Genomic DNA, 27,206 nt, shown 5'->3' on the forward strand with positions numbered 1-27,206 from the left:
CCATGTGACTGCAAAAGACCAGCTTTGGCACCAGAGGGTAAGCAGAGGCAGACAGCTGATGAGGGGTCAGGGTTGAGAGCAGCTGACTGAGGTGCATCCAGATACCTACAGAGGCTGCAGCAGTTAGAGGGGAGGGGAAGTCAAACACTCACACACAGAGAGAGTGGTTGAAGCAAGGAAAGTTCTAGCAGCAATGCCCGAAAGCAATCAAGTGTTGTTATTATTATTGTTGTTGTTGTTGTTGTTATTGTTATTGTCAGATATACTGCCCAATACGGGACTAGAAGCCCCCTTAGAGTTTTCATACAATTCTTAGATTAAGAGGGATGTGAGGGCTGCATCAGAGCAAATCTCCAAAACAGCCTGATGTCCTCAGGACTCGTAGTCCTCGGGGCCGTGCCACACCAAGGCTTACCCATATGACAGTGGTAGCAGGAAGATCACATTCCACCAGTTCTAAAGCCATATGTAGTTCCTCCTGCGTCACCCTCAGCACGTGATGAGTTAGAGAAAGATTTCGCAGAATAGGATATGCCCAACTCTCGCTAGAAGAGAGAGGAAAGGAAGCTACTTGAAGGACCAGGACAGAGAGAAGAAGAGGAGGAGGAGGCAGTTTTACCGGGAGAGTTTTATAGAGACAGGTTTCAGAGAGAACAAACCAGACACAAGTAATGACAAACAACCAGAGAGAGAGGAGCCAGAAGATTAGAACAGATTGTTAGAGTTAGTTTGAGACCAAGAGGAACAAAATGTCAGAAGCCAGGGAATGAGCAACAATGAATCAGTTAACATGGAGAGGAGTTTCGAGCCAGAGCAGCCAGCCAGCCAGCCAGCCAGAGTTCAGAAAAAAACTAAAAGGGACGAGCTTATTCAGCAGCAGGTCTCAGAGGCTGCAAACATTCCAGGCCCACATTAGATTGTCTGGAGGCTGGACACTTCCAGGGATAGGCCTGGGTTAGTAGACAGAATAAGTAGCCCTAAGAGATGATAATTACACCAGAGGAATAAAAGTTACATTTGCCTGGCCAGGCAGTGGTGGCTCACACCTTTGAGCCTAGCACTCAAGAGGCAGAGGCAGGTGGATCTCTGTGAGTTCAAAACCAACCTGATGAACAGAATGAGCTCTGGGACAGCCAGGGCTACACAGAGAAACCTTGTCTCAAGAAACAAAACAAACAAACAAACAAACGTCATGTCTACCCGCAGAACTGTGAAACTTTTTCCAATGATAAAGTGAGCTGACGCCACTCCCCCTTTCTTTCCGCACTACAGTGATTAAACGCTTTTCTCCTTTATAAGCGTGTGTGTACCATATTTGTGTGTGGGTGTGATACCCGTGTTTAGAGCTATCTTTTTATCCACAGTTACCCACCTCTAGGTTTTCTTATTTACCTCTCGGGGCTTCTTGGTTAAGTGATTGATCTCTTCTCTCTGTTAAAATCATAGCACTGTGTTTTCGTCATTTGCTACCTGCTCCCTCTCTGGGGCTGCTTTAACTAATTACTCATGCACTGCAGATGACCGTCTTCTTCATCGGTCACCCAGAGTCTTTGTAGCAGAATAAGTTCCTTTTTGTTACTTTGTCTGCCTAACTTTTGTCAGAGAAGCTCTGCAACATTTTAAGCTTGAAAACCTGAAAATGAAAACATCTCTCAGGCTGGAGAGATGGCTCAGTGGCTAAGAGTAGTAACTGCTCTTCCAGAGGTCCTGAGTTCAGTTCCCAGAAACCATGTGATGGCTCACAACCATCTGTAATGAGATCTTCTGGTGGCTTGGAAGACAGCTACAGTGTACTTATATATAACAAGTAAATAAATCTTAAAAAAAAAAGAAAATACCCTTCAACTCTTTTCTTGTCACTAGCCATAACTTAATTTCTTTCTGAGATGTGGGCTTCTCCTTTATTGTTTTTGTTGTTTCCGTTTGTTTTATTTGTTTTGGGGGGGTGTTGGGGTTTTTTTTTGTTTGTTTGTTTTTTGTTTTTTGTTTTTGTTTTTTGTTTGTTTGCCCAGCTAATTGGTTTGAACAGATAAGCTCACTCTGTGTAACTAAGAACAATACAGGTTTTTCTTGCTAGGGCTGGCCCCTTTCTGCACTCTCTCTCCATTTCTATCCTAAAAATTATTCTCTACCCAGAAGGTGAAAATTAAATACTGGGCAATCATTGACACTGTGTATTTTGCATTAATGCAAGTTTTACTCACAGAAAGCATGCAAGAAGCATGCACCGGCTGCCACAGAAGGAGGCTGAGTCTGCAGGGAACTGGTAGAGAAAACTGACCTGAACGGACCTTTCCCAGTGTGTGAGCAGGCACAGAGAGCAAGCTGTAGGCCTACCAGCGCTTCAGGCCTGGAATTCCTTCAGATAATCAAATAATTTCCAGTCAGTGTAGTGTGCATATGAGAGAGAGAGAGAGAGAGAGAGAGAGGTGTGTGTGTGGTGTGTGTGTGTGTGTGTGTGTGTGTGTGTGTGCGTGTGTGTGTGTGTGGTGTGTGTTATATCTTCCTTCCATTCCTATCTCATCTATTCTGACTTAACATATGGTAGAAAGTGGATTGGCAAAATGCTTGCCAGTCTTCACAGTCACTGACACTAAACTATAAACAGAGTCTTGCCTCTTCATTAAAAGATTTTTGATGAACTAAATCATATTAATAGGCATATGACATTCTAAAGAAATCATGTCACATCTAAAGATTATGACAGGGAGCTAGACTTTGCACGTTGTTTTATGATTTTTTTAAGCTGTCCCCTTGTGTTCTTCATTCAAATTTTATTCTAATTCATGGGGAAGACATGTTATATTCTACAAAGGAATTCTGTGTATTATAAATCATTTTTATTAGTAAAATAAAATCCTTTCCGAAACTGGTAAAGTGGCCAATATATTCACATTATTACTGATTTTTGCTCTAGTCACCCTCTGAGATTTTTCTAAGATCTTTCATGCTGGCACTAAATCTGTCATTATGTCTTTGTCTTTCAAATGAATTATTGATTACATAAGCACATTAGCATTTTGAATACTTAACTGACCTAGAAATTCAAGAATATGTGGTGAAGAGGCAGGCACAGGCCTAGCCGCTAGGACAGTGACCAAGGCTGTAAGTTGTGACCATCTTCTCTCTTCCCTTCCCGTGTGTTTGTGGGCTCAGCACAAAGATTTTCCGTGCCCCTGAGCTGTGCACAGCCACACAGCACTTCTCACCTAATGCCCTGGGAAGACGGTACCGCTCCTCGAGGTTAATTTATGAGATAAAGCTGTTTATCAATTTGACTCCAGACCCACATTCAAGCTCCCCCAAGAATAAGAAAAACACTGAATTATTTTTCCTCCACTTCCATCTCAGGCAAATATTTACAGTGAGGAGAACCTTTTACAGGGATGGAAATTTTTCTATGATATATTAATATTTAACAGTGATGCTGCAGCCAGATGGAAACGAATATGAATACAGCACACGCATGTGCATGCACAGACATGGGTGTACACACATGCATGTGCCCATGCACCCACATAAATGCATACACATACACACATGCCCATGCATACACACACGTATATACTCTTTGCATTTTAAGGAGAGTATATAAAGTCGTGGAGCTAGGTAGAAAAGCCAAAGGAGAAGCATTTTCAGTTAGAGAATATGGTAGATCAACAGCCATAAATGACAGGAATTTTCTGTCACTCACTGACAAGTTACGTTGTAAAGAACTGATTTCCCCTAATGAAAAACACTTATCCTATCTGTATGTCAATGACGAATCTGAGTCATAGGAAGTTGAGTTAGAGCAAGGGAGACACCTGTGAGTGAAAGTGAAGATGAGTTTCCTGACCCATTGCTTTCATTTCTGTTGCTTCTGTGTATATTGTACACAGACCCCAGTGTAACATTTGATCTGGCTCAGGGGCTATTGTTATCTCCCAGTAAAGTATTTAAGGACTTTATTTAAATAGAGATATCAATGGGTTCAAAAAGGAGCTAAGGAAAGTCATGCAGTATTGTAGCTTGTAATCTCTAGGGATGTTGAGGCAAGAGAATCAACAAGTTCAGGGTTAACGTGGACTACACTGAGTTCAAGGCTATCCTGGACCACATAGAGAGACCTTGTCTCAAGAACTCAAAATAAAAATGAATCAAACATCTACAGAAAGGAATTGGAGTAGTCATCTTGGACCAGGATTCTACGACATGATTACAGAGTTGTTTGTGGTTTAACTGGCCTTCTAATTGGCTCAAAATGCCAGGGGGCAATCTATCATCAGAAATTCATAACGAAAAGATATAATCCTTTTAAGGAGAGATCACATTTTTAAAGAAACACATTTGAACTCATCAGATTTTTCTGAGGGACATAGCAAGTCTGTCACTAAAAGAACATTTTTAAAACATTTACATATGATCTTCAACATAATTGAAAGAACTGCTCTGAACTGCCTGACCCACATCTCCTGAAAGCATAGAAGTCATCATTATGTCTCTACTGAGATCTACTCTACACAAGGTGCTTTAATCCCTTCTCGAGCCCCCTCCCTCTCCTATGGGGAGACTGAGGTTTCCTTGGGCAACTGTTCATTTAAAGGAAAAGCAAGAAATGAGATCTGTATCCAAAGCAAGGAATGAGAGGGAAGCACCCAATCCTGCAGCGCACTGTTACAGTCCAGAGATACAGTGTAGCACTCCTCTCTCTGGAGGCTTGAACACCTTGATGCACTGCCTTAACCCCTTTATACTTGCTGGATCCAGAGAGCCTTGTCTTCTCTTCCAAGTCTGTGAAGGACTTTTCCTGGAAGTAGCTTATAGGTCAACATCTTCATTACACATTCCACCTTTGCCCGGGTATGATGGCTCGTACTTGTACCTTCAGTGCTTGAAAAGCTGAGGCAATAGGTAGGATTGTCATGAGTTCAAGGATACAGATTTTAGGAGGGACAAAGGGAGGGAGGGAGGGAGGGAGGGAGGGAGGGAGGGAGGGAGGGAAACATATGAGATCTTAAAATATCAAGGGTTTACAAGACAGTTAATTCCATGTATTTAGTATTATCAATTCATGGATTTTAACATATCTGATATATTAAACTCATTTTCTATTGTTACACTTGTGAGTCAGTAAGAAAGAACCTCTTTCAGTTGAAAGGCATCCTTTAACCCTTCATTATGTTTTTGGGTTTTTTTTATTTACATTTCAAACCGTTTCCCAGTTTCCCCTCAGGAAATACCATATCTCATCCCCTCTCATCATGCTTCTGTGAGGGTGATCCCCACCCATCCACCCATTCCCTACTGCCTCCCCGCCCTGGCATTCCCCTACACTGGGGACCGTCAGAGGACCAAGGACCTCTCCTCCTATTGATGCCTGAGAAGGCCATCCTCTGCTACATATGGGACTGGAGTCATGGATCCTTCCATGTGTACTCTTTGGTTGGTGGTTTAGTCCCTGGGAGCTATGGGGTGTCTGCTAAGTTGATGTTGTTCTTCCTTGGGGTGACAAACCCCTTCAGCTCCATCAGTCCTTTCTCTAACTCCTCCATTGGGGACCCAGTTCTCAGTTCAATGGTTAGCTGTGACCATCACTTCTTTATTTGCCAGGTTCTGGAAGAGCCTCTCATGGGACAACCATATCAGGTTCCTGTTAGCAAGCACTTCTTGGCATCCACAATAATGTCTGGGTTTGGTGACTGTATGTGGGATGGATGCCCAGGTGAGACAGTGTCTGAGTGGCCTTTCCTTCAGTCTCTGCTCCACATTTTGTCTCCATATTTCCTTGTGTGAGTATTTTGTTCCCCCGTCTAAGAAGGAATGAAGAATTGACACTCTGGTCTTCCTTCTTCTTGAGCTTCTTGTGGTCTGTAAATTGTATCTTGGGTATTCTGAGCATTTGAGATAATATCCACTTATCAGTGAGTGCATAACATGTGTGTTCTTTTGTGACTGGGTTACCTCACTCAGCATCATATTTTCTAGTTCCATTCATTTGCCTATGAATTTCATGAAGTAATTGTTTTTAATAGTTTAATAGTACCACAATTTCTGTATCTATTCCTCTGTTGAAGGGCATCTCGGTTTTTTCCAGCTTCTGGCTATTATCAACAAGGCTGCTATGAACATAGTGGAGCATGTGTCCTTGTTATATGTTGGAGCATCTTTTGGGTATATGCCCAGGAGTGGTATAGCTGGGTCCTCAGGTAGTACTATGCCCAATTTTCTGAGGAACCTCCAGACTGATTTCCAGAGTGGTTGTACCAGTCTGCAATCCCACCAACAATGGAGGAGTGTTCCTCTTTCTCCACATCCTCACTAGAATTTGCTGTCACCTGAATTTTTGATCTTAGCCATTCTGACTGATGTGAGGTGGAATCTCAGGGTTGTTTTGATTTACATTTCCCTGATGACTAAGGATGTTGAACATTTCTATGGGTGTTTCTTGGCTATTCGGCATTCCTCAGTTGAGAATTCTTGTTTAGCTCTGTACCCCATTTTTAATAGGATTATTTGATTCTCTGGACTCTAAGTTCTTGAGTTCTTCGTATATTTTGGATATTAGCCTTGTATCAGATATAGGATTGGTAAAGATCTTTTCCCAGTCTGTTGGTTGCCATTTTGTCCTAATGACAGTGTCCTTTGTCTTACAGAAGCTTTGTAGTTTTTTGAGGTCCCATTTGTTGATTCTTGGTCTTAGAGCATAAGCCATTGGTGTTTTGTTCAGGATATTTTCTCCAGTGCCCATGTGTTCCAGATGCTTCCCTAGTTTTTCTTCTATTAGCTTCAGTGTTTCTGGTTTGATGTTGTTGTCCTTGATCCACTAGGACTTGAGTTTTGTACAAGGAGATAAGAATGGATTAATTTGCATTCTTCCACATGCTGACCATCAGTTGAACCAGCACCATTTTTGAAAATGCTATTTTTTTCCACTGGATGGTTTTAGCTCCTTTGTCAAAGATCAGGTGACCATAGGTGTGTGGGTCTTCAATTCTATTCCACTGATCTACCTGCCTGTCTTTGTACCAATACCATGCAGTTTTTGTCACTATTGCTCTGTAATACAGCTTGAGGTCAGGGATGGTGAATCCCCCAGAAGTTCTTTTATTGTTGAGAATAGTTTTAGCTATCCTTGGTTTTTTGTTATTCAAATGAATTTGCACATTGCTCTTTCTAACTCTTTACTCACAGGCATTATGGGATATCTCAGTTTATCTTTTGCAATATTCACCTACATATCAGCTTCTCTCCCAAGCAACACGGATTTTTGCCCTTTTCAAAATAATGTTTTAATTAATTTATTTGTTGATCATGTTTATGATCTGTTTGCACATACATGTGAATGTGTGCATGCCTACCACAGCAAGAGTGTGGAAGCCAGAGGACTTCTGTTCTCTCTTTTTACTATGTAAGTGACAGGGATTCGATTCGGGCCCTCAGCCTTAGCAGCAATTGCTGAACCATCATCTCATGGCCCTGACCTCTAGATATTAATGATTCTCATTGCTACTGAGAGATGTCCTATTTCCATTTATACCCTATTTAGGGAACAACTATGACTAATGATGGGTAGGTGGAGAAATAAACCACAGGTACTTCTTTAACTTCATAAATTCACCCTGATAATTTCAGGTCTAATTTTTCATTTCAGAGAATATTAACTCTCATGGGTATGAGGGATTCTAGGGCCGTTGGGCAGTTTTATCTGCTATCACGTAAAAAATAATCTGAGAATAACAACAACTAATGAGATCACTCACAATTAGTAAAGGCTTCAAAATGGTAAATGAATCTCAAGGGTGTTAACAATGTCAGGGCAGCCATATTGAACCATAGTTAAAATATCAAAGTATCTGAGTTGTCTGAAAGCACATGGATGTATTCAGTGTTCATGGCTGTGGCTTGAATATGTGTTTTGTGTGTGATAAGACCTCACACACTTCATCTATTAAGATTTATTTTCTGTTGGGAGTTATTTATTGTATGGGTATAAAATTGATCTGATTGTGGTGTTGAAAGTAGGAGAAGTGAAGATTAAATGTTATTATCTTGATCCCTGATAGATTTATGTGAAGGGACACACACATACATGTACACACACACACACACACACACACACACACACACACACACACACACCTTTTCTGATGCTCTTTTCCTCTGGGACTCTTCCCTGGGAAGGTCATCATCAACATGCAGGCCTTACATCCCATGTTTGCCAAACAGGAGACGATGCAAGCCCTCTATTTTTGTAGCTTTACAATCTATTGTTGTTAGAACTCATCTTTGTTGGCACTGCCATTGGCAGCAGCAGATGAGCTTGCAAACCCCTAGCTCTGTACTTCCATTGACGTATCAATCACTTTGATTGTCCGAAAGTTATTCCCCGGGGCTTTATGGATAATGTGTCTTCCCCAGCCATGGCAATGTGGGGAGCTTTAACTATCCTTTTAGGTTCTAGGTCAGTTTTCTTCTCCTAAATGTATCAGACGTCATATCTCTACTTCCTTGCAACATCATATTGCTGTCAACACCTGAAGACACTAACCCTCCTAGGGTCTTTTAAAGCATGTCGGTGTTTTCTACTCCGTAACTCAGCACCTAGGACAGCCGACTGTTGACATGTTGATTGTTTCTTCATTTGCTTTCTCCTCATTTTTGCACCTCCTCTGTCTCCTCATTCTCCCACTCCTGTGTCCTCCTTCACAGTTTTCCCTTTTGGCTTTGCAAAATCAATGCCCTCTGATTGGAAAACAACTCCCCCCGCCCCCCGGCTATATCTCAATCCTGTCTAGAATTCTATATTCTTGAAGCTATACAGGCTGAGACTTCTTTGACTAACCCTCTTGCTTACACAAATGGTTTTCGTGTAAAAGAAATCTCTGAACATCAAGTAAATTGTTGGAAACGAATTCTCAAGTTCCCTCATCTATTGCGAGGAGACGTTATCTGATAACACGAGTGTGTGTGGCAGGGCTATGACTGCTGTCCACAGGGAAACAGTTGCCTCAACCGCTTCGAGCTCTCCTTGTCGTCTGACAATAGTAAAGTATTGCTGGTTCTTTCCAAAGCACTGCTTGTTGGTCCTTAAGCAGTTGCAACAAGTGCCCATCTCTAGAGCTCTCCGATTGCGGATGTGCTCCTGCTGGCCTAAAAAAAAGGCCTCCTGCTAGATCATCTCCCAGAGCCTACACACAAGAGCTGAAGGCTGTCTTTATCTTGCCAGACATATCCAAGAAAAAGAATTACTGTCCCATTGGTATATGCAAATAAGTTTTGAAACCAGTTTTCCGTGGCATGCGCTAGACTCTCTGAGGAGTTAAAGGATAACACACCTAATATGTAAGCCTCAAATGTGCTCCTAAATTTTACTGTTTCAGAACAAAGACACTATTCAGTGTTATCTCTACCTCCCTTCCAAATGGAAATGGTGACCACAAGTGTCACTCCAGCACACTAAGCTTCATTATAAATTTGAGCTTTGCACTCCCGGAAGCCAGTTCACATTATCTTTTTTAAAAAATACCTTTTTGTGTGTCTGTTATTTGACCTAAAATGCTTGAAAACTGATCCTGAATAAGTCAATGTAAAAGTTGGGAAGTACGAGTGTGAAGAGATGGATTGATTGATTTGAGTCAAGTCAGTAGCTTTCAAAAATGGTGACCTCGGGAAATCAGACAAAGGAGGGTTGAGGAGTCTAAATGGATGTGAGGTCTCTGTAGGACCAGCCATCATCAAGAAAATGTGGGGTTTGTGAAAATGATGACGAAAATGTCCTCCCACTCCCTTTTGCCTTCACTTGAGTGAGTTTCTAATAAAAAAAAATCTCAAAGTAAGATGAAACGAAGAACACGTTGTGTAAATATTAAGAATGTTGTAACTGTGTAATATATAACAGACATTGATAACAGGCTGCGGGTTGCAGTGAGGAAGATGAGAGTCTAGAAGGTTAAAGTCAGAATGTTCGACTGCATCTGACAACGCCTACACAAGCTCAGTGCGGCAGGAAAAAAAGACTTCAGAATTTCCAATCGGCCTTCCATCTCCGTGCTTTCCCAGAGACGGTGTCATCTGTGATGGGCACGCATTTTCTCCCATCGTTCTGAAAATACAGACGGGTTAGCTTCAGTGCCTTCGATGTGTGCCCTGTATTAGTAAAATCCTTATTTGCTCTATCTTCTACTTATTAACACTCTAAAAACCTGCTGTGTTTCCTACGTTTGCAGTTCAGGTAAACCCAAGATGGCTCTTATCGAATCTTATTACTTAGTTTCTGCCCTCTCTTCTAAGCATTGCACAGTTACCCAGAGTTTTTCAGGCCAAGGGCTGCCATTTTTAGAGCGGTCCATTTTACTCTGTGCTCTTTTGAGAACACATCATCTGAGTTCCGATTCCGAACGCTAAGGCTGCTTAGCTAGACGCAGAGGACAGGGGCAGCAGACAGGGGCTATTTTTTGAATACTGCTTTATTTGGTCTCCCGATTTCTCTCTGAGGCCAGGTAATTAATTAGCTCTCCATAAGTCTGACCTCAGGCAGAGTGAGGTGAACAGTGTTCTAAGGAGTCACCATTACCACAGTTCCCGTGACAGGATACAGAGGAGTGGGTCATCAGCTAAGGAAGACCTGTGGGTCAGGTTGTTGAAGTCAAAGATTCATCTGCTGTAAAATTCTGACTTTTATGACAGATAAATGAAAAAGTGCACGGTATTGAAATGAAACACGGCTGTCACCAGAAAAAGGACTTCTTTTAAATGTCACTACTTGAAAGGGAACATAGATCTAAGTCAAAATGTTAGAAGAAATTCTAAATAATATTTTAATTTAGTTTATTCTTGTATATTTATAAAATAAAAATACTTGACATTTTATTAATCTTATTTTATGTGTATGTTTGCTTGCCTGCATGTCTGTGCATTGTATGCATTTCGTGCCTTCAGAGGCCAGGAGAAGACGCTAGATACCTGAAGCTAGAATTATAGACTGTTGTGCGCTGCTATGGGGGTTTCTAGAACGGAATCCTGGTCCTCTACAGGAATTGCAAGTGCTCTCGATTTCTGAGCCATCTCTCCAGCCCCTACACCAAATTTTGTTAATTTTCCATTTAATACTTCATTGTGTATGTTGTTAAAATATCTCTCGGAAATGCTTCCCAGTCTGTCAATCAAGCTCTCGTCTGAGTGTGTAGAGCAGTATAAATACAATTCATTAATCAAATGGTGTTTAAAGTATTTTAATGTAAGTATAATGAAAGTAAATTCTCATTTCTTAAAGGATCGATGGGGAAATGAGTCAGTTGATCGGCATCATTTTTAATAAAAACAAAATGGCGATTTGTGGTTTTAGCTCGGTGTTCAAAGCAGAGTCCATCATGATTGGGAGTCAAGGAGAAAGGCCCTTGAGGCAACTTGTCACACAGGCAGCAACGGAAGATGTTGCTTCTTGGATCCCTTTCTACAGTGGCAGAATCCAAAAATCCATTTGTGGAATGGCCCTACCACCCACCGTAGGCAGGCAGTCCCGTTCAATTAGCACAACTAAGGTAATCTTCCAGAAGCACGGCCAGAGGTCCAGAAAATTCTCCATCAATCGATAAGATTGAGAAGATACAGTTGCTAACCGTAATGAGCATCCCACGTTTACTTGGCTGAGGAGGGACGATTCCCAAGCCTATCTCATTTCCTCCTCACATATCTCGGCTTTATGTTGTTTAATTGACAGACTCATTTGTGCCACCAATACAAACGGAGCGCTGCGACAGGTGAAGTGGAGAGAACGGGGAAGTGTTCCGTGGGATGAAAAGTGTAGACAGCGCCACAGGAAGAGGAAATGTAGATGAGGCAATGTAGCCCTAATCTAGTAGGGGACATTGTCTTTTCTTTGTATAAATTAATTGATTAATTAATTAATTAATTAAATGGATGTTGGTGGCTCATACCTGTAAGTCTGGATGAGAAGGGGGCGGGGATCAAAAACAAACGACAAAGAAAAGCTCTGTGAATGCGAGGTCATCCTGGGCTATGCCATGTGGGCCAGAGCTAGACCTGCCTAGATTGTAGAGTAAGATGAAAGATACTGATAGACAGACGGACAGACAGACAGACACAGACCAAGTTTACCTGAGCCCTGACTAATGACTATTGTGTGGAAGAATAATCCAGTCAGGAGCTGCGCATCCAGCCTAACCCAGGGAAATGCCCCCAGGAGTGAGGAGACCTATCCTGCCCATGGTTCTGCGGCCACCATGTGATGCCCCACACAGAACCAAGCGGATGACAGAATGTGATCTGAGAGTGAGCATAGAGCCGGGCCATGTAGGATCTTAACAACTGTGTGGAAAACCACGGAAGATACTGTAGCCACGGAAATGTGCTGAAATAAAACCTTAAACTGAAGGGAAATGAGGAGCAGAATGGGCCGCAGAGAATGCAGAAGCGGTTTGATATCAGGGGAAGGCTGATGAGTTTAAATTAGGAGTGGAAAGTGGTGTACAAGAGACAGGGAGCTAGACTCAAATTGTGTTCATGTGAGAAACCAGCCGGTGGACTTTTGCATATGGGAGAATAAAGGAGAGAGGAGATTGGAAGCTAAACCTTGGTGTCTGGCTTACGGGCTGGGTGGATGATAGCGTTTGGTGCCATGGAGAACAATGGGATATAAGTTGAATCTTCAGTACTTGAGATTGAACGAGCAGCTAAACTAATTAATTTTATGATGAAAATGTAACAAAATCCCAAACTAGCACAAAAGAAAAGTCATTACTGTCATCTTAACTAAATATTGTTATGGAGTGACTAAAAGATTTTCGCTGAAAAATTCTCAGTGGGTTTTGAAGGGTTATTCTACACAGCCTGTAGACATGGATAATAATTTGCCGAACGAACACGAATTAATTATCCTGACTCCTAATTCTACCGAGTATCATGAGTGTTTTCTAACTTTATATAAATGATGTCACAGTAAAAAGAGAATGAATGGGAACATTAAGTAGGTTCAGTGGGTCCTTGGAGAAGTCATGGAAAGCAGGTGATAATTTAAACCACAGAACGGGGCTGGTGAGATGGATCCACATCTGATCCACGACTGCACATGCTTGCTGTCCCTGCAAGAGTCCAAGTTCAGTCCTGAGCACCCACACACAGGTGGCCCACACGTACCTGTAACTTCGGCTTCAGGGGATAGGAAGCCCTCCTCTGATCTCCACAGGTATCCTCACGCATGCCCACGCACCGATACGCATGTGCAAAACTAAACCTAAAATAAACCTCTAGACATAGAAGAAAGGAATAGCCTACACGAGAGAATAAATAAACCCTAGAAAGGATCAGGGAGGACGCGGTGAGTAGATAAAGGGGTGCTTGAGAAGTAACAGAGAGGAGAGATTCTGAGTGTGGCTGCGAGTGAGGAGACAAAGGAAGAACAAGGGACTGAGAAGAAAGAACAGAGAACTCATATCAAGCGCTGCGAAGGACCAAAGCGTTTTCAAGGGAGGGAGAGTTTAATGGCGTGAAACTCATTAAAGCATTTAATGGAAGTAGTTAGAAGTAGATAAAAGAACCTGCAGTTACTTACACTTGAGTTTGGGAGGGAAACTCTAGCTACTGGAGGAGGGCAGGGATTAAGACTGCATGTGAATGGGATAGTGCTTAATAACGAAAAGGCCATTGAGGCATCCGCACACGTGTTGAGTGACTGAGGAAGATGCGCTGATCTCGGAAGAGCAGTCAGTTCAAGGGCACATGGGTTCTGGATGGGTTTAAGAAGCGCATGTGTTGGAGGGATTGCTTGGTGGTTAGCAACGCTCTTGAAGATTGTGGCTGAGGTCCCGACACCCATGTGGTGGTAGCGGCTGTTTGTAGCTCCAGTTCTCGGGCACCTTTTGTCTAAGCATCGGGCACACAGTGCTGCACACACACAAAATAACAGTGATCAAAAAGAGCCGAGGGGGTACCTGTTTGTCAATCAAAAGAATATTATTAATCTATGCAGTCAGTCTTTTCCCTTAGATTCTCCGTGCTTTGGTCCTGATGGACTGAGTGGTATTCACAAAAGTCTCACCGGCCATGGGAACAATCAAAGCGTTTGCATTATTTAGTCAACGTGGTTTTGTTTTTGCAAGTGCCTTTGTCACTAAAGACCACTTTTGTTTTGTTTTGTTTTGCTTTTTTCTAGGAAAATTTGGAACTTCTTTTATAATATCAACAAGACATTTGGGGCCAAATAAATCCTCTCCGTTACACAAAATCAAAAATGGCATACAATTGGCAAACAGAGCCAAACCGTGCTGAACCACAGGAAGGTGGACATGATCACCAGCAGTGTCACCATGCAGACCAGCACCTTTCTTCCAGGCAAGTCAGGTTGGGTTTTGATCAGCTTGTGGAAGAGCTCAGTAACAAAACTCCACTGCCTGAGGATGAAAAAGAAGGCACGTGTTTTGTACCAGATACACCAAACTTGGATTCAAAATGGCAATCCATATATGGACCCCACCCAAGGCACTTCAATGAATTCACTTCTCAGAGTCCCCACTTCTCCCAGCTTCCTTTTGGAAAAGCATCAGCCATTGGTTTTAATCCTGCTGTATTACCTGCACATCAGTTCATTCATGAGGGAGCCTCCTGGAGAAATCCCACAAGAAAATATCATGGTGGTGAGGATCCCAGGTTCAGTGCTCTAACTCCGTCATCCACTGGCTTGGATAAATGTCATCAACAAGGACAATCAGGGACCGAACATTGTAACTATTATGTGGAACTTGAAAACAATATTCCCCATCATTATTCACCCTACTCAATGGACTCCATACCCGATAGTGAGGAAAAAGGAAGTGGAGATGCGGATCTTGTAGAACCTTCTCTGGTGTTCTCTAAAGACTCCTTTCTACCCAGGGCATCGGAGAACATGTCAGTGGAAAGCACAGAGGTACGTGCAATGCACACAAACATGGAGGCGACCATTCAGTAGAGAATTGCATTAATTGGTAATAAAGTTAGATGATCTTAGGAAGGAAAATTTATTAGTATTAGTTAGAACATTTTATTTTTACAAATTTCATGTTCTTAAACTAACAACTATTGTAAAAGTACATTTAACTATCATTTTTCAAGACTATAGGTCATCAAATTTATTAATATATTGGTATAACCTATGTTAGTATATTATATTAATGTATATTTATATGTAAAATATATTATAAACTAATACATTTTAATAGATAAAAGTACAAATGAAAGTTTAGCTTGTGGAATTTACCTATTCCTGTCATAAAAACATACTTATATCCCATTACATCTATAATTTGAGTCACACTATATGACTTAAAATCTTATTATTTTTAGTAGCAGGGGAAAGTGCCCTTGCACATAGAGGCTCCTAAATTATTTGATTTTGAAGCATAATGCATAGAAACCTGACAAAAAGTAAAAAGTTAAGTAATTACTGTTCAATTGACTTTAATCCTTTCTTTGATCACTGCATGGTCACTGGAGCAGCCACAGAATTTCCTGTACCATGTTTGAAAAGTTTTATGCTTCTAAAAAAGCAAAAAAGCAAGAAGCAGATCATAATTAAAAAATAAAACGAGTGGGAGAGACTAGAGAGATGGCATGCAAACATGGGGTTTTTAGATCCTCGGCAACCACAAAAATGCTAGGTGTTGTGGCATGAGTTGACAATCACAGTACTGGCGAGACAGAGACAGGTAGATCTTTGGATATCTAATCATTCAATCTGGTCAAATCTGTGAGTTCCAGGTTTAATGAGTGACCCAAAGAGCTGACTGAGGAAAACACCTGACTTCAGTTTCTGGCCTGCACACACACACACACACACACACACACACACACACACACACACACACACAGACACACACAGACACACACACACACATGGGAGAGAGAAGAGGGGCAGGGGAAAGGGGAGTGGGAGCAGGAAGGGGAGGGAGAAGGAGAGAAGGAGGGAGGGAGGGAGAGAAAGAGAGAAAGAGAGAGAGAAAAGAGAAAGAGAAAGAGAGAGAGAGAGAGAGAGAGAGAGAGAGAGAGAGAGAGAGAGAGAGAGATCACAGCAGTTGCAATATACAGGAGGAGCCAAAAGATTCTTCATTCACTGAACAGCAACTTGTGGTCAAATTGTTAAATGATCCTTTGACATGCTGGCCAGAAAGTATTTAGGGAAGTAAAGAAATTTCTTGGAATTCAGAAATTGACTAACACTGATCTTATGAAAACCAGTTTCAACATAGTAAATCCACAGATGGAAATTGTGGAGGAATTTTAATCCAGTCACATGGCTGTTCTAGCAAAGGATCATATCCAAAGCTCTTCTAGGTCTGGGTGATCCGGCTGGAATACAGACAAGCCTTTAAGCCCAGAAACAGAGGCAAGCAGATCTCTGAGCTGCTGTGAGTCACTTGGGCTGAGCCAGCGAGTCGAGGGGCAGTGCAGTAGACTGGAGTTTGCAGCAGCTCAACTTGTGGAGCTCAGGGCAGTTTTTACAGGGACAGTTTTATAGTCAGGTTGCAGGGACAACAAGCTAGACACAGGTGAAGACGGGATGAACCAGAGGATGAGAAGGAGTGAGAAGACTAGAACATATTACCAGAGTTAGTTTAAGGCCGGGCAGAGCAATTCAGTCAGAAGTGAGGAGAAGCCAATTTCAACCAGGCAACTCAGAAAGAAGTTTGAACCAGAACAGCTAAATTGAATCAATCAGTCAGACTTCAGAAAAAGCTAGAAGGGGTAAGATTATTCACCAGTAAACCTTTGAAATGACAATTACATCTGGCAAATAAAAGATAATTTTAAAGGAAGTACAAAAGCAAATAACTAACTCTGAGAGAAGGTCATTGCATAAGAAATTCCACCTCAAATTATCTGAATAAAAACTGAATACATCTTAAGGATATCTAATTCATATCACAACAATATGATAATCAGTAACTTTACCCTACTATTATAAATAGTCTTAAAATTAGACAAGATAAATAAACCAGCTGAATTCAGACTTTGGACAACAGGCAGCAGGAAACACAGATTCCCTAAGAGCTGCCAGCATCCTGGTTTGTGCCTGAAGGGCAGCACCCTGCAGCTGTGCAGCGTGGTGGAGCCCACATAACAGCACAGCTCCTGAATTGGAGAGCAAAGCTGGACTGTTAGCTACAGACTGCAAAAGCAGCTTGCACTTGCTGGACATTGTGCTGTCAGAGAGAAAGCTACGCTATGGGTAGGTTTAGGAGGAATCTCAGGGGGAATTACTACATCTTGGCCAAATATGAGGTTGTTATTTGGAAGGCCATGGAACATTGTCAAAATAATTTCTCAAATTTAATTGAAAATACCTAATTGTAGAGTCAAAGAAGCAGCAGATTACAAATAAAGGCCAAGTCACCCAAATACAGGCAAATGATATTCAGGTAATCTAAAATCAAGACATCGAAAGGAATTATGAGGAGGTGGAATGATTTCAGACAGTGTGACAACATGGGAACAACTGAAACTTCTCATCAGAGAGCTAGGAGTCAGAGAAAATGGAGTCGGAGACAGTGGGAACCAGAGGCAGTAAGAGCCAGAGACAGGGAGAACCAGAGAGAGTGGGAACCAGAGACAGGGAGAGTCGGAGACAGTGAGAGCCAGAGACAGTGAGGCCAGAGGCAGTGAGAGCTAAAGGCAGTGGGAACCAGAGGCAGTTGGAACCAGAGGGAGTAGGAACCAGAGGCAATGGGAACCAGAGGGAGTAGGAACCAGAGACAGTGAGAACCAGAGGGAGTAGGAACCAGAGGCAGTGGGAGACAGAGACAGTGAGAGCCAGAGGCAGTGAGAACCAGAGGCAGTGATTGGCAGAGACAATGAGAGCCAGAGGCAGCGAAAGCCAGAGGCAGTCTGAATCAGATGGCGATACGGCGAGAGCTAGAGGCAATGGAACCCGAGGATCTGTTCAATATTTTCCATGGTTGTTGATAGCACAGATGTATACATTTCTGAAAACTAAAAGTATATACCTAAAGTCTACCCATTTTTCAGTATGCAAATGCTACTTAAATAGATATCAAAAAGGTAAAAGTAAATGCAACCTGATCTTTAGAGGGAAATCACACAAACATGTTGCTCTTTTCCTCTGCCTTGAGATGCATTAATTTAGCGATTTTTACTTCCAGCCCATTGGTTGCCCCCTTGAAATAGTTGAAGCACCCCAAGGGAGTAACAAGAGCCTCGCCTCCTTTTGCAACAATGTAACAAAGTGAGTATCGCTCTTTTAATAAATATTGAAGTTTCCCGTGTTTGATTAAATTTCTCTATTTTTCAACCCACTCAGTGATTAGTTCTGCATGCAAAATGTGGGTCCCTTAGCTTGTTAATGGAATAAAACAATTTTCACAGGTTATCATTGATCACCTTGATGGCTGATTTTTCTTCCTCATACTCTTAAGTATTTTTCCATTTAAATTTGATTAAAAGATAGTTTCTCTGACAGAACTGGCCTTGTTTGTGGGTAGTTTGATTTTTGCTGTATTTGTAATTCATTTAATTACATAGCATTTGAGCCCTGAGGCCCAGGCCTAAATTGACACAGGTTCACGCTCCTACCTGGGACATTCTGGCCGTGTCAGGGCCTTCCAGTCAGCTGACTCTTATCCCAAGTGTGGTGCCACCACGTTGAACAAGCACATACAAAACCGTTGGAGAATTGACAAATCTGTGGAGAAAGTTCCTGCAATGACCTTGGTCTCCTTGATAATATAAAAATTAATATCCTGCTAGACGGGAGAGTACTTTTCTCATGTTATTAACATTTATCTAATGGAAACGTTTCTTTTATTTGGAAATTTGATGCATTTCCGTCCTCTAGGGGTTTTTCACTTGAGCTTTTTGTCTTAACTATAAAAAACGTGCATTTATTTAAAGGCCTTGGCTTCCTACTAAAGATGAAAGTAGATGAAAGTTTTGAGTCACTGATCAGTTTAAAGGACAGTTCCATTCCCAAAACATCTTCATTCATTCATAATACAGGTTCATATTTTAAAATAAAAATAAAATTAGACATACCTAAGATCAAAGCTAACCAACCACCCAGCCAAACCAGCACACACACAAGACACCCTGACAACCACATTGGAAGAAGTAGAAATATGTACCCAGAAAAGTACAACAGAAGATTCTCAAAGCTATACAACTTATGCCAATTTTCATTCATTTCTTGCTAATTTACACAATAAGAAACCGAACAGGTCCTTTAGATTCTTAAGCTAGAAGGACTGAGGACCACAGTGTTGATGCGTTCCTTAGCAAGAGATGGCTCAGGAGTTAAGAGCATTTGCTGCTCCTGCAGAGAACCCATGTTTGGTTTCCAGCACCCATAGCTGGTCGTTTACAACTCTCTGTCATTCTGACTCCAGGGGACCCGATGTTCTCTTGTGAATCCATTTGTACCTGCACTCACATGCACATACCCACATACAGAAATGCATACACACAACTTAAAACCAATAGTAAAACTAAGTCTCCGAAGCTATCATTTGGTCATTCCTCCCTGAGTAGTGTGAGTAGTCACCACCTTAATACGCCACTGAGGGGAAGCCTTTTTAAAGCACGGCAATGTTTTCTTCCTCTGTTATGTAACTTTATAATCTTAGAGGACAGAATGCAGATGCAGTACCATCAGGAAAGTATCTTAAATGACCGTGCCAATGGCTTGTGATTTGTGTTCAAATTCTTAAAGCACTTTTCCTTATTTGCTTTCAAATAATTATGAGAACTTAAGCAGCCAACCAAATGGTAAAGTTGGTTAAGTGAAAAGAAACCAGCAACTGTCATGCTTAAGTGAATGCATGCACATTATTCTGTGAATAAGGGCTGTTAGGCTTCATTCAGTGCTTGGAATTGTCAATTCAACCCTTAAAAAGTAAATAAGAAAATCAATTAAAATATGCACATCACATTTCACAAGACATTCTCCCAACCGATGATAAAATAAATTTAAATATCTAATTGCAATTATCTTTCTAATATTTAAATAAGTTTAGTTAAATACATTGTTAGTATTCATTTATGATCTTATTAATGATATTTCTAATTCCTTGATTTGATTGTTTTGACATAGTTTAAAAATCTCATGTTTTAAAGAAACAACACATGATTATGAAACTGAATAAAATTCCTTCCACAATTCTCAAAAGAAGTCCTGGTTGACAGTGGATGCCCTTCAAGGGTTAGGGAAGAATCAATCATGACTTTGCACTTTAAATTTAATTTCTCCAAACGCTAGAAGCTGAAACTGTTCATGCACTGAACACTGTCTTGTTATTACCAGTGCTAATATCTGAAGCAGGGAGGCGTCAGGAAGTGGATCTAGGCTATACGCCCCAGGCCCACCCCACACTACCCACTTCTTTCGGGTGGGCTCCACATCCTAAAAGTCTTCCTATCACCATAAAGTGGGAAAAGTGGGAAACAATCTGGCTACCCAGTGTTCAAACACATGGGCTTGTGAGGCTGTGCAAGATACTTTATATAAACCACAACACAAAGTATCCAAAGATTACTATTGAACCATAATTTTCCATTTAAGGAGAGTTTAGATGTCAGTATAACCAACACAAAAAATACTGACAAGATTTGATTTCACCGTGAGAAGCATTTTGTATTTGTTAATGTCTTCATAATGTGTTCTATATTGACATAAAACATGGCCCTACTGGGACCAACCATGGAAACACATAATGATTATTATAACACTTCGCATGGCTGCAGAGTCTGTAAATTTTTTATGCCTTTTCTCTTTTACCCCTCACATAAATCCTTTAAAATAGGTGGTAATGGCTCCTTTTGTGTGCACAAAGAGCCAAGTCAGATAGTCTGCCTCTGGCTCTACTATCCCAAAGCAGAGGCAGGGGGATTCGAACTCAAAGTGTCCGATACAAGGATTAGCTTTTTAGCAATCCTTTGACTCCTACGTGTCCTTATAATACACTTTATCTTTGTAAAATCTATAACTTTTAAGATAATAAAGAAACAGGAGCAGTGTTTGTGAATTACACACAAACTAAAGAATTAATTTACTTACTCATATCTGGGGTGTGTTTACAGCTTTGAGGGAACTGGGTGTGAAGGGAACACGAGAGAGGAGGTCCTGGCATCAGGAGGGAAGTCAGGGACACAAGTGATGCCACTCTGGGTGAATTCCTATCTTGGCAGCTAGGAAAACATAGTATTAATTATTTATGACGGTGCATCCCCCAGAAGCCTATGAGCTGCCCCTGCCTTTGTTCTTGCAGTGATTGTAACGGACACCAAAGCAACCTCAGTAAGTGTCCCATGTCACACAGACAGAGGAGGCTGTCTCCTGGTTTTCCTGTTGTTCTCATGCTGCTGGCGTTCCTCGTGATTGGGTGATGTTTCAAAAGAATGATGCAGATCCGGCCCTAAGCTTATTCTTCCTTTACACATGCTTTTCAGAATAAGAGGACTATATCATGCAAGTGACACTAATTCCAATTCCGGAAAGATCTGGGCCATCACCACAGCCTATCCATCTCGGCTCTTCGCTGACACCCAGTTCAGAGTTAAAATTTCCACTGATAACTCGGCACAACTTCTTCTTCTTAAGCCACCCGGTAAGAAAACTCGTGTTCACGGATCGCCTTCAACTCACTGAAAGAACCACTGTTCAGCGCCATTTTGCCCTGAAGGAAAATCAGAGGAAAAGAGCCAGGAGCTATTAATTGTAGACATCTGAGTGAGAAACACCTACGCCCTTCCCATAGCTCTCCAGAAAAGTCTTTGTTTCCTTGTTGTGAATAATAGCAGGTGGTGCAGGTTTTCTGTGCAATTAAAATAAGTCGAATTTCTAAAATATTCAAGATAAAGATGGTGTATGACTGGAAACACCGTTTCCTACTCAGCGGGAACAAGTACTTTGTTCATGTGTGTGAATAAATTGTGGAGAAGAACGTTAGAGGAGATCTGGTCCCACCACGAGAAATTTAAAAACTCTGTGCGACCCACACTATCCTAATGATCAGTACTGTTGACCGAGAATGAGTCTTACTAGACATTTTCTTCTTTATACTTGAAGATACCTTTAAAGTTACGCAATGCCCTGTATTTGTGCTATGGTCTGTTATTTTAGGAAGCAGTGGTCATTTGTTAAGTGTCTGATGTCAACTACATAGGTTATTACTTAACAAGAGGGAAGCATTTTCAGTCACATGAGGGACTGGGAAATGTTTTCACTGGTTAATATTTGTAAATATCCCCTTTTCCTCTGCTCTAGTTGAGGCTTTGAGTAAATACAGTTAACAACAGACAGACACAGTGTGTTGATATACCTGTTAAAACCATATGGTTTGAAGACTCCTGTTGGCTGAGGCAAGAGAGAAGATATTTTTAAACAAAGTCAGCATTCCTTATAGAGTTTAAGTGTAAAAAAAGCATCAAAGACCTAGGAATGTACTTATGACACAAATGTCGAAGCTCACAATTTCCTTATAGCCTCGAGCTCGTCTTTCCCTGGCAGTTATCCCTGCCTTGTTCTCTGCTGATTCACTGGCTTGTATTTCCAAAATGATGATGATGATGATGATGATGATGATGATGATGATGATGATGATGATGATGATGAAAGCTAAGTTCTTAAGCATACGTGCCATTTCTCCAACAACGAACAGTCAGCCCATCTCTTAATAGACCCAGCTCCCAATATTTAAGAGCAGAATTGTGTCTCTCCAGCCGATGGTCTTCCATTTTTTAACTAACCAGCACATTATCAGGGTCCAGTGGCTGAAGTTGCTGGGGAATTAAGGGTTAAAGAATGAGGAGAGTTACAAGAAGTGAGAGATGACACAGGATGTTTAGAATGATTCTCTTGCGGGCTAAAATAAAAATACAGGTGTAAAATCCACACGAAGGAAGCCCTGGTATGTGTGTTGACAATATACAGATGAGGGGCTCGTTCAATGATTTGAAGACTCCGGGATACAGATGGTGGCTTCAGGTCTAGACCTATGAGGCACGGGTAGCTGGGGCCCTTACTTCATAGACGCACAGCAGACAATTCTCCAAAGCTCTCATCCTGGTGGGCTGAGGGCTTGGAACTGGGGGAATCCAGATTTCCAGGACCAAATCACGCTTGTGACTTTCTTTCTCTCCTGCATTTACCCCCAACTCCCCAAACATAGAAACTAGGTTTCCTCATTCCAAAGCTAGTCGAAACACTTAGAAGTACTGTACTGTCTGTGTTTGAAAGTAAATTTCAGACTCTTCTGCTCCAACAAAACTAAAGTGTGGGGGAGAGAGGTGGACAGTGGGCTATGGGGCCTCACAGGAACATCAAGAGGAGATCCGTATCTAAGCAACAATGTATCATGTAGGGCAGCACCCATAGTCCTGGCAACAGGAAAGTAAAGTCCCGGTGTCTAGCCACCATGTACCAGCAGCTTTCTCTGCTGTTTTCCAGAGTCCTTTGCCAGGGATTTTGCCTGTGGTCTTACTTTGAGCTAACTTTAATCCACACCGTTCTTTCAGCGTCCCCAGGCTGTGATATGGTGAGGACCCTCTGTGCCAGGGCAAGGCATGGCCGTCCGTCACTCCCTCAGGAACTCTACTATTTGGTTTTTCAAATACATTCCTTGATGACATCTTGATCTACCATAAAAATATACACTTTACGTTTGTGTCTCCTTTTTGGTCACAGCAATGCCATTTTTGCCACTCTACGTTACCGAGTTTCGCTCAAAGTCACTTACAAAAAAAGGAGGTAGAAGGGAAAAAAAATCTGATTGTAAAATAAACCAGATACAGAATTACAGATGAATCGCTACTGAACAAAGCAGCTGGCCATTGGAAGTTCTCTACTAGCAGCCCTTACCAGCTGTACGAGTCAACTGCACTTGCGCAGTGGTCAAATCCCTTGACTCACACTAAAAATGTGGGCATGGCACGTTTAAATAAATCAGCCACATTAATCTGTCTTATACGTGTTAACCTCACGTATAAGATTCCTAAAGGGCAGAAACTATTGCAATCCAAACTCTTTAATAAAGAAACTGAGCCCCAGAGGATGAAGAACTTGTCTTCATAAATTCACTGAGAATGATGAAGTCTGTATTATATCCAGGACTTAGCATAAAACGCCAAGAACCTTGATATTATGTTAATATCAAGGCAATAATAACACATCTTTTAAAAATATTTTGGGGGTTGGGGATTTAGCTCAGTGGTAGAGCGCTTACCTAGGAAGCACAAGGCCCTGGGTTCGGTCCCCAGCTCCGAAAAAAAGAACCAAAAAAAAATATTTTGGTTTTTTTTTTTTATTTTGTTTTATACTTACATGTGTGAGTCCAAGGGTGTGCACTGGCAACATGTACATGCAGTGCCTGCTCTGGCCAGAAGGAGGCGCCATAGCCCTGGAACGAAGGTTACATTTGCCTAGGCTGCCCCAGAGGTTGATAATGAGGCGGTCTCTGCCACTACGCCAACTCTCCAACCCAACCATATCTCTTTTTGGTTTTATTTTTTATTTTATTTTATTTTATTATTTTATTGGTGGGTGTTTTGCCTGCATTCATGTGTATGTGTATATCCCTGATGCCCATGGAAGACAACCTTGGATCTCCTAGAACAGGAGTTACAGACAGGAGTCAGTGAACAGCCCTGTGAGTGCTGTGAATTGACCCCGCATCTTCTGGAAGAGCAGACAGTATATTTAGCTGCAGAGCCATCGCCCCAGCGTCCCGAGAGTATCTTTCGTGTGGAGCCATAATAAAACCAAATGGTTTTGATAGGAGAAATGCAATACCCGGCTTTGAAATTTTCCCTTCACACAGAACTGAGCTTGAAATGATTGCAAGCAGCCTCTATCTGAAGTAGCCACGAATGCAATAAACGGACAAACAAATGTGATGTGCGTTAATTCCCCTGGATGGAGCTAGCTGGCTACAATCCTTCATAACGTGATTATCAGGGTTTGTGCTTAGAAGCTTCACAGTGGGTATTTCCTGAGCTCTTTCTCACCCATATTATCCACTTTTGTTTTGCAGCTAATTATCTTGTCAAAGACCTAATTGCCGAAATTCTACTTTTATGTGCAAATGAGCAGCTTTCCCCCAAAGAGTATCTTCTAAGTATATGCGGTTCTGAGGAATTTTTACAGACGTAAGTATCTTATTAAAGTCAATTTTGGTTGCTGTAATTTGTCAGTTTTAAGCCGCAAGGCTCTGTTTTGTTGTGTTTTAAAAAGACAGTTCGCAAACATTACCTTCGTTCTGCTCTCGAGTGGCGAGGATGTGTTAACGGTTTTAATGCGAGATGCTGGCCACAGGCTTGGGTATTTGAACGTTTGGTCTCCAGCTAATGGGGCGGGCGGGTTTGTGGTGCTTTGAAATCACCCGGATGTAGTTTCCAGTTGGTGGGTACCAGTCACGTGGGGGTTGTAGTTGTACTCACCTGCAGTTCCTTCCGGTCTGCCTCTTCTCCCGGGTCCACCAGGATGTGACAACCCACAGCCATAAGCTCCCATGTAGACAAACGGAGCAGACTTACCAGGTCTTCCCTGACAGGATGGGTGGTATCCTCTAAAATCCTCAGCTGAAATAAACCCTTCCCCCTTAAGCCATTTTTATTCACTATTTCGTTTGGACAAAGCCGTGAGGAAAGTAACTAGTAGAGACACCATGCTGGGGAAAGAACTCGGAGCCTCACGCTTGCTGGGAAAACTATTATAGACACACTCAGCCCCTTGACATCATGTCATAACTTACAAATTAATTTTAACCTCTTTGTGGAGATTTGGAAATTTCGTGGCTCATTGGTACTTTTCCTTTTGTGTTGCTTTATTTTATTGTATATTTATAGATATAACGATTCATGTACTTTTACGTGTGTGAGTGTTTTGCCTTCATGAATATCTGTGCACAGTGTGTATGCAATGCTGATGGAGACCAGAAGAGGGCATCAGATCCCCTGGAACTGGAGTTACAGGCGGTTGTGAGTCGTCATGAGGATGCTGGGAATTGAACCGAAGTCTTTTGGAAGAGGAGCAGGTGTTCTTTAGCGCTAAGCTCTCTCTCCAGCCCAGCAAAGATAGTTTACATAAACTCTGACTGGGGTGTCAATCTAACTTATTTATTTAAGAATGGTGATCTCCAGGGAAAGAGAGTTTCAGTTTTAAAACTCAAGACCTGTTGCTCACCCTACCTGTAATAGTCTGGAGTATGAATTAATTCTTTTGTTTTGATCTAGCATAGTATAAGCATGTTAATCAAATAATGATTTTTCAAGTAAGAATTTTTAAGATTAAGAATTGCAATAATTCCCTAAAACAGTAAGTTTTGATTTATTTTATATCTATGAATTTTTCTTATAAACTTTGAAAATCATATCACACTGAAATAAACTAGGCCTAAAGTCTTTACATCTTGCTGAACTTATAGATAATTAAGCAGCCATTCCAGAGTTGTTGAGCTTTACACTGGATTTTACACTTCCACGATTGAGTTTGTACTTTTGTATTTATCCAACACACACACACACACACACACACACACACACACAGACACACACAACACAGAGAGAAACAGAGACAGAGAGACAGAAAGACAGAGACAGAGACACACACAGAGACACATACACACAAAAACACACAGAGAGAGAGACAGAGAGAAAGACAGAGACAGACAGACAGACAGACACACACACACACACACACACACACACACACAGAGAAACAGAGACAGAGAGACAGAAAGACAGAGACAGAGACACACACAGAGACACATACACACAAAAACACACAGAGAGAGACAGAGAGAAAGACAGAGACAGACAGACAGACAGACACACACACACACACACACACACACACACACACTCTCAAGTACACACATGAGAAATCCATGACAGAGTTAGAACAGGATAAATATTATCTTTAGATCCTCCCTCATAACGCATGTCTGTTACTTGCATTTAGTTTTTCCACGTCCTCGAATATTAACTACTTTGAGCTACTACCTCACTCCAGTCAGGAGGACCGCCATAGAAAAGTCAGACAACAAATTGTAGAGAGGAAGTGTAGAGAGAGGAAGCCTTATTCACTGTGGATGGGAGTGCAAGTTAACGAAGTCATTGTGGAGGTAACTGTGAAGATTTAAAATGTTTCAGAAGAAAATTATTATATGACCCATTTGTTTCACTTCTGGGAATGTAATCAGAGAACCCCATAGCCTACCACAGAG

The 27,206-nt window shown here is 41.6% G+C and overlaps 1 protein-coding gene and 1 long non-coding RNA gene across 10 annotated transcripts in view; one reads left to right on the forward strand and one right to left on the reverse strand.

Moving 5' to 3' along the window:
* Nucleotides 1-27,206, forward strand: part of Pik3c2g (phosphatidylinositol-4-phosphate 3-kinase, catalytic subunit type 2 gamma) — a 367,852-nt gene that overhangs the window by 23,053 nt on the left and 317,593 nt on the right. For 3 of the 4 annotated variants that reach the window (XR_010065609.1, XR_005503143.2, XM_039106948.2), the window contains exons 1-4: nt 14,231-14,905; nt 18,135-18,217; nt 21,433-21,590; nt 25,014-25,128. Coding sequence is in view for 2 of the 4 variants with exons in the window: in XM_039106948.2 (XP_038962876.1) it covers nt 14,231-14,905; nt 18,135-18,217; nt 21,433-21,590; nt 25,014-25,128 (1,031 nt within the window). In the remaining 2 variants the exon portion in view is untranslated. 4 annotated transcript variants of the gene reach the window in all.
* LOC120102423 (uncharacterized) lies at nt 11,198-25,398 on the reverse strand. Of its 6 annotated transcripts, none has more exons than XR_010066299.1 (5): nt 25,232-25,378; nt 18,565-18,673; nt 14,571-14,981; nt 14,321-14,390; nt 11,198-13,884 (listed from the first exon to the last, which is right to left on the reverse strand). It is a non-coding gene; the product is annotated as an uncharacterized LOC120102423 (long non-coding RNA). The 6 variants fall into 6 exon arrangements; XR_010066303.1 differs by lacking the exon at nt 11,198-13,884 and having other exon boundaries at nt 13,933-14,390; nt 14,571-14,672; nt 14,790-14,981; XR_010066301.1 differs by lacking the exon at nt 11,198-13,884 and having other exon boundaries at nt 13,933-14,672; nt 14,790-14,981.

The sequence above is a fragment of the Rattus norvegicus genome, chromosome 4 (assembly GCF_036323735.1).
Source record: "Rattus norvegicus strain BN/NHsdMcwi chromosome 4, GRCr8, whole genome shotgun sequence".
NCBI lineage: Eukaryota > Metazoa > Chordata > Mammalia > Rodentia > Muridae > Rattus > Rattus norvegicus.